The 11,212-nt window shown below is 37.1% G+C and overlaps 1 protein-coding gene across 2 annotated transcripts; it reads left to right on the top strand.

Annotated features, from left to right (window-relative positions):
* The first annotated feature begins 1,281 nt into the window (after positions 1-1,281).
* On the top strand, positions 1,282-11,194 carry zfyve21 (zinc finger, FYVE domain containing 21). Of its 2 annotated transcripts, XM_083540533.1 has the most exons (8): positions 1,282-1,472; positions 3,431-3,481; positions 4,081-4,249; positions 5,064-5,139; positions 5,250-5,347; positions 7,234-7,287; positions 9,078-9,208; positions 10,337-11,194. In XM_083540533.1, the coding sequence occupies exons 1-8, from the start codon at positions 1,347-1,349 to the stop codon at positions 10,370-10,372; spliced, it is 741 nt and encodes a 246-aa protein (XP_083396659.1). In that variant the 5' UTR covers positions 1,282-1,346; the 3' UTR covers positions 10,373-11,194. The 2 variants fall into 2 exon arrangements, with proteins under 2 accessions (XP_083396659.1, XP_083396660.1); XM_083540534.1 differs by lacking the exon at positions 7,234-7,287 and having other exon boundaries at positions 1,283-1,472.
* Positions 11,195-11,212: the final 18 nt, after the last annotated feature.

The following is an 11,212-nucleotide window of genomic DNA, read 5'->3' as shown; positions in this document are numbered from 1 at the left end:
AAAAATCTGTACATATTTTAGATTTTGACTTATCAGTCCAGAGCACCTGCTGCCATTTTTCTTCAGCACAGTTCCTATGTATTCTTGCATAGTTTAGTTGCTTCATTTCCATGTTAGAGATATGGCTTTCGGGCAGCAATTCTTCAATGAAGACCACTTCTGTTCAGACTTCTGCAGACAGTACACTTGTTTCATCCAGTTCTTTACTGATGGCACTGGTGGACATGTTCCAGTGTTTGAAGGAAGGAAGCATGACGTGTCTTTTATCCATTTCCTTGGCTGACCACTGCATCTACATCAACATTCCTCAACATTGTTTAAATGTTTGTGCTTCTTCAAAATAGCTTGAACAGCACATCTTGAAACCTAAGTCTGCTTTGCAAACCTGCTGATGCAGCAGAACTGTCCTGTGTCTTGTTGCTGTGACTTAACATTGTCTTCCACAATCTCAACTTAGAAGCAGTTCTGCTGTTCCTCATCCAGTTTGAAGCTCCTACACTGTTTCTGTTTCAGTTAATGACTGTTTCAACCTAAATATGACATTTATGATCATTATAATTATGTTTGAGCGTAAAATAATGCAGAAGTTTTTTAATTTTTTTAATTTATTTAATAAACTGGGTTGCTTTGTAGCTACAGGTCATTACCACAGCATTGGCACATCACTGCTAATTATATTTATAACTTTTTTACACACACACACACACACACACACACACATATATATATATATATATATATATATATATATATATATATATATATATATATATATATATATATATATATAAATTACATTATTTTTTTAATGTACATATCACCATAAAATCTCCATTTTTTTAACACGTAAAAATGTTATTTATAGGATCAAATAATTGATTTTTTTTCTATTATTTGTGCACATTTAATTGGATAAAGCAAGAAATACTTTGGTGAAATAGTAAATTTTTGTTGTAATTAATTGTTGTTTAGATAGATTGCACGTGTCAACAAGCTTCCTGTTGTTTATATAGTGCCCTAGGTAGGGCGCACTAGGTCATGTCACCTTACATAGGTGGCAGCTACATAAAATACGGTGTTATTTGGGACACGTTCATTGCGAGTTGTCGTTTGGGTGGTTTGGGGACATGGGCGGTGTTTAAATTCTAACTGCGTGTCATTCTAGTGAACTAGGGCGCTACGTACAGTAAAGTAATGGGATGGGATGGGATGGGATTTAGATTAACTCTATGTAGGGAGGAGGCATAGTTTGAGGATTGAACCCGACGCCCCCTGCCGGCCGGCTCGCGCTGGTACAGCTTGCTTGCAGACGCAGGTAGCGAGTAGAAGAGGGGGAGAAGGAAAAGATGTCCGCCGTTCCTGACGGCAAGAAGCTGGTGCGAAGCCCGAGTGGACTGCGCATGGTCCCGGAGAACGGAGCGCTCAGCAGCCCGTTCTCGCTAGCCGAGCCTCAGTGGGTTCCGGATAAAGAGGTATGAGGCGAATTAGCGTCGCACTCGGTGCTAAACTTACCTGGGCGTTGTTGTTTTGCTAACTCTAGTTAGCAGCCTCGGTTCAATCTCGCTTTTCCACTCGGAAACTTCTTCTATATTATTATTACATTTCGCTGAGGTGATTTTTGTTGACAGGTTTTATTTTATAGCGCTGTCATTTTAAACAAAAATGTAATTAAATACGGAAACATTTAATAAGTAAGTTCGGGCAGCTAACTCTTCTCCCAAACGATTATTACGGTTTAAGTTGGTGTGGAAATGACTAAATAATTCGACAAAATCACACGGAAATTTGTTTGTGATTTTATAAGTCAGATTTTATCACTGAAGTGAATAAACTGTTGCAGTGTAACGCAGGCATTTAAACAGCGTGTATTCAAGCGAGGGCTTCTGCGCATATCGACACGGCAATGAACTCATGTCAGTTCATTCACATATCAGGATCCATTCAGGAACATTATGGATTGTTTGGGATGAAACTGGAGAACCCAGAGGAAGAACACGTATAATTTTGGACAGTTCTTTCGAATCATCACACAGGCTGGAACTCTTATCCAGTGACCCTGAAACTTGGAATAGAACAGTATTGGAGCATGATTGTGGTTGTGTATTTATTACTATGCAAAAAGTTTTGGGCAGGTGAGAAATCTAAATCAATATTTGGTGTGACCACGTTTTAATTTCTTCCTTTTTCACATTCAGTGTATTTGCACAAAGTCAGGTATTTTGTTGGATCAGATTCAGGCTTGGTTTTTCATATGTAGCTTGAAACAGTCAAAAACATAAACAGCTGTTTAGGAGGCTTCAAACTGGATGAAGAACAGCCAAACTAAGTTGATATTGTGGAAGACAATTTCACGTCACAGGTTATACACCATTACAAGACTGCACGCAACAAAAAGACACAAGGTAGTTTTATTGCATCAACAGGGTCTCGCCCAGGCATTGATTTCAAAGCAGACTCGGATTTCAAGATGTGCTTTTTAAGCAATGTCGAATCAGATGAAAGACGCATCATACTTACTTCCCTTCAACGTTGGAAGTCAGTGCCATCAGCAAAGAACCGGCAGAAACCTTGTGACCAAGAAACACCCATGTAAAGTCTGGAGAGGTCTGGCCAGACGTGGTCTTCATTAAAGGACCGTGGCCAAAAAGCCATATCTTTGATAAGTCAAAATGTGAGATGTGGCTGTAGCCGGGGCGAGGTGTTTGCCAAAAGGGCTGGAGAGCAGTACAATATTGATGGTTGGCAGGCAACAGTGAAATAACGAGAAGGTTCCTTACAAGTTTGGGGCTGCAATTCGGGCAAATGGAGATTCTGTTAGGATTAATGGTGTCCTCAACGATGAGAAATACTTTTTATTTGATTGGCACCAAATTTATTTTGCAGCAGGAGCACAATCCCAAACATACAGCTAATATTACTTTAATGAAAGCTTATGTCATGAAGAAGTATCTAGAACAAGGAGTCCTGGAAATAATAGTTTTGGTCCCCACAGATCCCTGATCTCAAAGTCATCAAGTGTGTCTGGAAATACATGAAGAGACCAAAGGATTTGAGGCAGCCTACATTCACAGAAGATCTGTGGTTAGTTCTCCAAGATGTTTGGAACAACATACCCATTCCTTGAAAAACTGTATTTCGAAGAATGGATGCTGTTTTGCATGCAAAGGGTGGTCACTCCAAATATTGATTTAGATTTGGGTTTCTAATTTTTTGATTTTGTTAATTGATTAAAATAAATTAACACTTCTATTTTCTGCAAACGTTCTTACTTTACAGCACCTAAAACATTTGCACAGTAGTGTGTGTGTGTGTGTGTGTGTGTGTGTGTATAAAAAAGTGGCACTTCGTGAGTTTAAGGGTCACTGGTCTTGATGGCATTTATCTTTTTTTTAATAGTATAATTTACATACTTTTTATTTCCACTCTTCAGTGTCCAAGATGCATGCAGTGTGACACCAAATTCGATTTCATTACCAGAAAGGTATGTCATAAGAGTTTTAGTTTTTGCCAAGTGCACTCTTTTGTCTGCTGCTTCCTGTTGTGTAACTTTTTGCCATTTTGTAATCCCGTGACCGTTTACATATTATTTTTAAGAAACCCTCCCCTCCCCCACACAGTGTTGATTTCGTTGTCCTGGTTTTGTTCTGTCTGCGTATGTGTGTGTGTGTTTCTAACATCGGGCTTGTTTAGTGTTATAATATTGTGCATGTATGTTCACTTCTATACATTGTGTTTTGTGTGTGTGTGTGCATGCACAGGAATGCACAACCAGTCATGGTTTATTTTATTTTTCAATCTATTATAGCGGGAGATCAAAGTCTCCGGTTAATATTTAAATAAATTCCGGATCCTTTATAGAACTGCTTATAAACTACAATAGAAAAATTCTGTTGTGTGTTATACACCCACACAAGGTCTCATGACAAGGTCCAATGGATTCTCGCAGCCTCTGGTATTTATCCAGGATTTATCAAACTACAGATGTTGCTAATTTGTGCGCATTTGTATTTGTTTGCCGAGCGTAGACCGTGTGAGTTCTCATGCACTGCTGTTACACACACTCCATTTGTGCGTCCACAGCACCACTGTCGGCGATGCGGCCGCTGTTTCTGCGATAAATGTTGCAGTAAGAAGGTGGCTTTGCCCAGGATGTGCTTTGTAGATCCGGTGAGGCAGTGCGGGGAATGCGGCATCGTCTCACAGAAAGAACTGGACTTTTACGACAAACAGCTCAAAGTGCTCACTGCAGGTGAGAAAACTCAAAGCACATCAGTTTGATCCCAATTTTAATACTACATATAACATTTTAAAAGTTGTGCATTTTTCAGTAATGCAGTGTGTATGTTCTTTATTAATTTAATATTTTTTATAAAACATGTAGTTAAGTTGTACTTAGTTGAGTCGAAATTCTCTTAAATATTTCGTAAAGAAAACATAGCTACACTGGCATTTAGGAGACTCAGCAAACCAGATTATAACATTGAGATCTTTTTTGCCTTTGGCTTAAAGCACTACATTTGGTGGCATTTACAGGATGAAGCGTGGTGGTGGTGGTGGTCATGTTAGGAGGGGGTAAACATTTCCCCCTCACCATATTTCGAGAACAGTAAAGAGTGTTTGCGTTTATATTAAATTGAAAAAAGTCACACCTTAGATTCTGTATTTAATTTATTTTCTGCAGCTTAAAAATAAAACAATAAATATTAGGTTACACTGGAAATAAAGATCTGTGTCATTGATGTTTTTGAATTTTTTTTTCTTTTTTTTTTCTTCTCATATGACACGGTGAGCCAAATCAAAGGTCAGCACAGGGGCCCTAGTCTGAGCATCTTTGAGCTAAACTTACGTGTGGGTCAGATTCACAATCGTATTCATGCCCACATAGTTTGAAAATCAGTAAGGCTTGTAAAAGTCTGAGATGGCATTTGAGCCATGAAAGTGTGGAGACACCTTGTTAAAACTGTATCTTATAGCAGAGATAAAGTGTCCTGATGACTGACAAAAAAGGTGAAGTGAACCAAGGATTATGAAAAATACCCTAATTCCCGTTGTTCTAATGTTAGGAGGCACGTTTCTGGTCACACTCGGCTTCTCGGAGAAATCGGAGACCATGGTGTGCCGGCTGTCAAATAATCACAGGTAGAGAGCACACTCGCTCTCTCTCGCACACCTTCACTTTTCACGCCCATCTACATAAACAAGTACACGCAAAACAAATTGCTCCAACTAAATATGTTTTCTTTAATCAGATATTTGTTCCTGGATGGAGAAAGCCATTTTGAAGTGGAGTTGACTCGGATCTCCACCATGCAAGTGTTGACCGAGACAGAGGGCTCAATCCCCGGAGGTAACACCCAGACCAAGGCTTTAGTCAGCTTGTTGTATTATTTCCTTATTTTTTGTCAATGTTCTATAAATGATTAAAAGAGTTTATGAATCTTAGGAATCGATTTATAGTCGAAAATGTATAAAGTGCATTTAGAGAACTTGAATCAGTTTTATTAGCAAACCCACACACAACCTGGGCGTTTGCTCCGATGTGGTGTGCTCTTCCTGTTGTTTTTAATCATATATTCACACTGCTCTTTAGGGGTGTAACGCTACACAAAAGTCGATTCGGAACATACCCTGGGATTGAAGTCAAAGTTCGGTTGAATTTCGGTTTGTTTAGTTTTTATCAACTTTTGTGAACATCTGCAGTTACAATTTTTAACACAATTTTAAATAAAATGCCTGTTCGGTTAAATAATATATAAAATAATTTTATGAAAAAGAAAATAGAATTAATCAAATGAATGCAATTCTCTTTTTATTATATTGATAAAATTGAGTCATCAAATAATTTAAAATGATTAAATAAAATGTAATAAATGGAAAAATTGCATTAAATAGTTTACATATCTGTGTTTTACATTTAATGTGTAATTTCCTATGATCTACTTAACTGTGCTAATTATTGCAGCACACTTTAAAAAAAAAAAATTCTTTATTCACTCACTCGTTATGCGGAATTGTCAGGATTTTCTCATTGTAAGAGAAATAATTAAAGCCGGACATGAAACGCTAAAGAATCCGTAGCGCTAGCTAGATTATAACAATGTTCCGCACGTAAAAAGGATTACATGACAGAAAGCCCTGTACCGTTACACCCCTCCTGCCCTCGTTTCTTCGTTATTTTGGGTTGTTTGACATTTTACATCTAACAGCTGTTAAACCGAGTTTACTGGGACACATAAAGGTTAATGGCGATAGTATAATAAAATAAAATAAAAAGTGAAAGCTGAATGGAATGTAAATACCGTACACTTTATATTTGCATCTTTTTAATTATTCTTTTGCACAATATAAAAAATAGTTTGTTGAAGTTTGATGCAATTTCAATGAGTTCTCTTGCGCCCTCATGTGGTATGTGAATGAAGTGCAAGCTAAAAAGATGATTGCAATACAGATATGATTTGGAGTGTTTACGTTTAAAAAAAGTCTATAACCCACATGATTACACAGTCATAAATGCACTGATGGCTGTGTCAAAGTTTTGCGAATTGAGATTAAGTACTGTAAGGATGTAAATTATTTTAACCGTCCAGTAAAAGCCTAGAAACATTTCCTGTAACATTTTGTACTTGCTTATTCTGCCCAATCTCACGTTTGGCTGGTTTGCCAAAGCGAGAGTCCACAGTCTTGGTTTCTGCATTGATAGTTTAAAAGTGAACTGGGCTTTCATGCAGTTATTTATCTCAAAAAGTCATGTTTCTGTTTCAAGTGAATACGAATCAGTACAATCTGCCTGGTTTTACTGAAATGCTGTGCACTCACTGCATCACGATCAGACAATCTGTAATGGGTTGGGTGATAAAGTAGCAAAATACTAGTGTTGCATAATGTTATTGAACCAATTAATAATGTTTTGTTTTTTATTTCGTTATTATTGAACAGTCTAACGTCAGTTGCTTGCAGTTTGTCTGTGATTTATTGAAAAAGGCAAGAGTTTAGAGCAGCGTACTGCAACATAGTTGCTCACATTATTAGTATGACTTGGGTACTATGACCCTGCCCTAATCTGCGTCATTAACTTTTTCAGGATTCACATGATGCTGAATTTACACTAATGCTGTGTGCACTTCTTCACAGGAACAAAGAGCTTGTATAATGTATTAACATTTCTTGCGCTTTTTTTTTTCTGTTTTGTTTTTCTCTGGGCTGCTTGATGCCTTGTTTCTTTTCTGGGCCCAGAGAATGATATTCATACTTACACCACTCTGCTGGACAGTCATTATATATCTGAAGGTTAGCATCTATCTATCCCTCTCTCTCTCTCTCTCTCTCTCTCTCTCTTTCTTTCTCTGCCCTTTACGTCCCAATTCTTACTTGTGTTTACTGCTCATAAAGACAGCCATGTTAAGAGTGTGCTGTGGATATCTCAGCATGACTTGCATGGTATAAATAATGATTCATCAGTGTTTGAGCACGAGTTCTTTTCAAACCCATTATCACGGCAAAATGTTCAGTGATTCAGTAATAGGTCTGGTCTCCTAGACCATTTCCTCCCTCATCAATAATGCACTTGAATAAATCTTTACCACATGTGTAGGAATAGAGGGACAGAAATACTGTAAGTTTAGCCGACTGAAAAAAAAAGTGTACATTACTTTTAGAGGAGTGTGTGAATGAAGCACCTCCCTGTTCCTGATTTGCTTATTGGGATGTGATTTGGCTTTTTTGTGTTTTTATGCAATAACACCTTTTTGTGCTGTATCCAGTACAATCCTATAATAAGAGATTCACTGATGACAATATAGTCTAGAGTAGAGTAGACAATATATACTCTAACATTTGATTAGATTTTTTAAATGTATCTCACATGCACATTCATGCAGAGTATGAAATGCATTACAACATTTGTTGTGTTCAAATAATAATATTAACCACATTTGGTTATATAATAACATACAAGTAACTACCAATGTTTGCTTTTATAGTTCTCTATAATATTTTGTGTAAGACCTTTTTTTTTTAAATGACTTGGTAAAAGCTCTCAACAATTTTCAACATCTACAGTGCAGGTTTGAAAAGACTTATGGTTTTTGAGACACATGCATGCTCCTTTTGTTTCTATGCAACAAACTAGGCAAAACAAAACAAGAATTGGACTGGGAATGATTGGAAGATAGTTCTGTGGACAGATGAGTTCATATGTGACTATGTAAGAGGAGAACTTGTGTAAGACTGGAGAGAATATGAGATTAGACTGACTGGAGGTGAAGGTCAGAAGCTTAACTGTTTGTGTTGGAGCCTGGAACGTTGGAGACGTATTCCGGGTAAAAGGAATAACCAATGGTTACTATCCCATACTACAACACCATGCAATTTGATCTGGACTGAGGCTCCTCTGAACCGACTTCATCATACAACAAGAGACTTAACCGAAGTGTATGTCCAAGCTGTGTCAGTTATTTAGAGAGCAAATAGTCGACTGGAGTGTTTCTCTATCATGGAGTGGCCTGCTCAGTCACCACACCCAAATCCTACTGAACTGCCCTGGGGTGAACTGGATCACAAGGTCAGAAGAAATCTCCCATTAGTGAACAGCACCAGTGCCAAGTTTAACAAGAGGCAAAGTATTTCAGCTGCATGTTTGGAGAAACAAAATGTCTGGATCCTGAGTGTGTTAAGCTTTTATTCATGCCAAGGGAGGATTTTTATAAAAAAATTTTTTATGAAAATAAAACTTGTACATTTATGTATTGGTCAAAGTAAGTCTTTATACTGTACTATTATTTAGCTTGTTGCATATAATCAAAAGGAGGTCTCTCAAAAACCAGAAAAGACACGTGTGTTTAAACCTTTGACAGGCTCTGTACTCCAAAAGGTTGATTTGCCGTTTTTGTAAATGCAAATTAAACCGCAAACCTTGATATTGGGTTGTACTTGTCATCCAGTAAACGTTATATCAGACATTTTAGACCGATCTTGCTTAATTTATTTATTTGTACCCCCTTTTTTTTATTTACTTGTTTTTAATATTCACATAAAATAAAAATTCAGGACAAATGGCTCAGCTCTGAACTCTCGCACAGGCGGCGTGTCCCGTGCCACAGGCATGATGCTGCACTATAAGCCTCCTGGCTCACAGGACTCTCAGCAGCTCCGCATGGAGACGGCCGACGACAAGAAGAGCGCCGCCTCCTGGCTCGCCGCCATGCACAAGGTAGGTGTATTCATCTGTATCATGAAGTGTTCATCTAAAATTAAATGTTTGTTGAATAATAATATGTTGTAAAAAAACAAAAATAAATTATTGAAATGAAATTTGCTGTGTCCTTATGACCTTTGAGGGCAACTCCAGAATTAATGGCACCTTTAATGGCAAAGACACTTACCAGTCCTTAGCTCTGTGTTTTCTGTTATGTAGATTTATGTTGTTTAATGTAGCACGTTGTCTCATTTTGCTGTGTACTGCGTCAGCTATATACGGTTGAAATGGCAATAAAAGCTTCTTGACTTGAACGAACAGAAAACATACAAGGAGTCCTTTTTAGTGCTTACACATGGGGGCGCTGCTGCTGCTGCTATAATTATTATTAATATTATTGGTGGTAGTAGTAGTGATGGTGCCAGCAGTGGTGGACAGTAATTGTAATTTGTTACTGTACTTAAGTAGCTTTTTCCTGTATCTATAATTTACTGAAGTATTTCCATTTGGGGAAACTTTTACTTCACTACATTTCAAAGTAAAATATCTTACTTTTTGGGCTTGACACAAACTTGTCAAGCCCACAGCAAGCCACCATTCAGGATAGAGTGTGCTCTGTTTTAAACTTGTTTTGATTGGTGGTATTTACTTTGCACAAACATTCAAGTCAGCATTATTTCAACAGCAAGCAGAACATATTGGACAAAACGTCTAACGTCAAAATGATCTTGTTTTAAGTACGAGAACGAGTCCTTCATTTTCAAGTGCCTTCTCCGCCCTGCCCTGGTACCGATTTCTTCTAACAAGAATTCTCCTTCCAATCTAAGGAATATAGCCACAATAATTCATAGTACTTTTACTACATTTTAAATGGGTTACTTTTACTGGAGTAATATTTTACCACGTGCATCTCTAACTCAAGTACATGGTTTGGCAGTAAATATTAATATTTGTTTCAAGATTTTTTTGACCAGATCTATTGGGACATTTATAGTCATTAATATAAAAACGTTTTAAATAGGAAATAAATAAGAAATATTTCTGAAGTATCTCAAATAGTTCTAAGTATTAAAAAGGATTTTAAAATAAAAATAATTTCAATACCATACCGTCCTTTTGATTATTATCTCTGTTCATCAACAGGCTGCCAAACTGCTGTACGAGTCCAGGGACCAGTGAAATACCCAAAGACACAGAGCTTAAGTGGAACCGGAGGAGTGTCAAGACCAAGAGAGAAGGAAGCGTATTTCTTAGAAACTCACGTATACTCCGCAATGCCTACCTGCTTTCTATCGGACCTCTGCTTTCCGCTTCCCATTTGGATGAACTGGATTGATCACATGACTCGCCTGTCACTACAACAGGATGGACTAAGTTAACCACTGCTTTTCGTGCAATGTGTTTATATACGTGTACGTGTGTATATATAATATATAAATATACACATACACACAATATATATGCACATGTTCTACAGTGAATACGTTCCAGTCTAATACGATTTTTTTTTCTTAAGCCTTACAAGTCAAATAGTCACATTTTAACACAATTGTGTGCGTGTGTGTATATATACATATATATCTTTATTACCAATATATTTACTTGTAACACTTTGTAACCGTACCTCCAAATCACCAATACACACTACAACAAGCTGTTAAATTGATGCAAGTTTTGAGTATTTTTGCTTTTTTTTTTTTTTTTTTACCAAGTATGCATAGCTGGTATTTTTCATTGCGTTCAGTCCGGAGTTTGTTGTTAAGTTCAAACCCCTGTTAAAATGAAACGACTTTCCAGGAAAATAATTGTGCTTTCGTGAAATCCGCAAAAGCACGAATTCACGGTCAGTATTTGAAGTGTTTTCTCCCCTAAAATTCTTTTTCTTTTTTTGTTATGTAATGCAAATGTGTTGCAATACAAAATCTGTTTACAGATGTGTGCATGATTTTTATATCTACATTTATTTCCTATTTACTGATTAAATCAATTATTTGTAACCTATATATTTGTCGGTATTTT

The sequence above is a fragment of the Silurus aristotelis genome, assembly GCF_946808225.1.
Source record: "Silurus aristotelis genome assembly, chromosome: 4".
Taxonomy (NCBI): Eukaryota; Metazoa; Chordata; class Actinopteri; order Siluriformes; family Siluridae; genus Silurus; species Silurus aristotelis.
This window is presented reverse-complemented; position numbering and strand designations above follow the sequence as displayed.

What these genes read in the sequence shown, in the direction of transcription:
- zfyve21 (XM_083540533.1), top strand. Translation starts at nt 1,347, where the DNA reads ATGTCCGCCGTTCCTGACGGCAAGAAGCTGGTGCGAAGCCCGAGTGGA. An exon ending in AGTGGGTTCCGGATAAAGAG is followed by an intron (nt 1,473 to 3,430) that starts GTATGAGGCGAA and finishes TCCACTCTTCAG; the next exon opens with TGTCCAAGATGCATGCAGTG. An exon ending in CGGCTGTCAAATAATCACAG is followed by an intron (nt 5,140 to 5,249) that starts GTAGAGAGCACA and finishes TTCTTTAATCAG; the next exon opens with ATATTTGTTCCTGGATGGAG.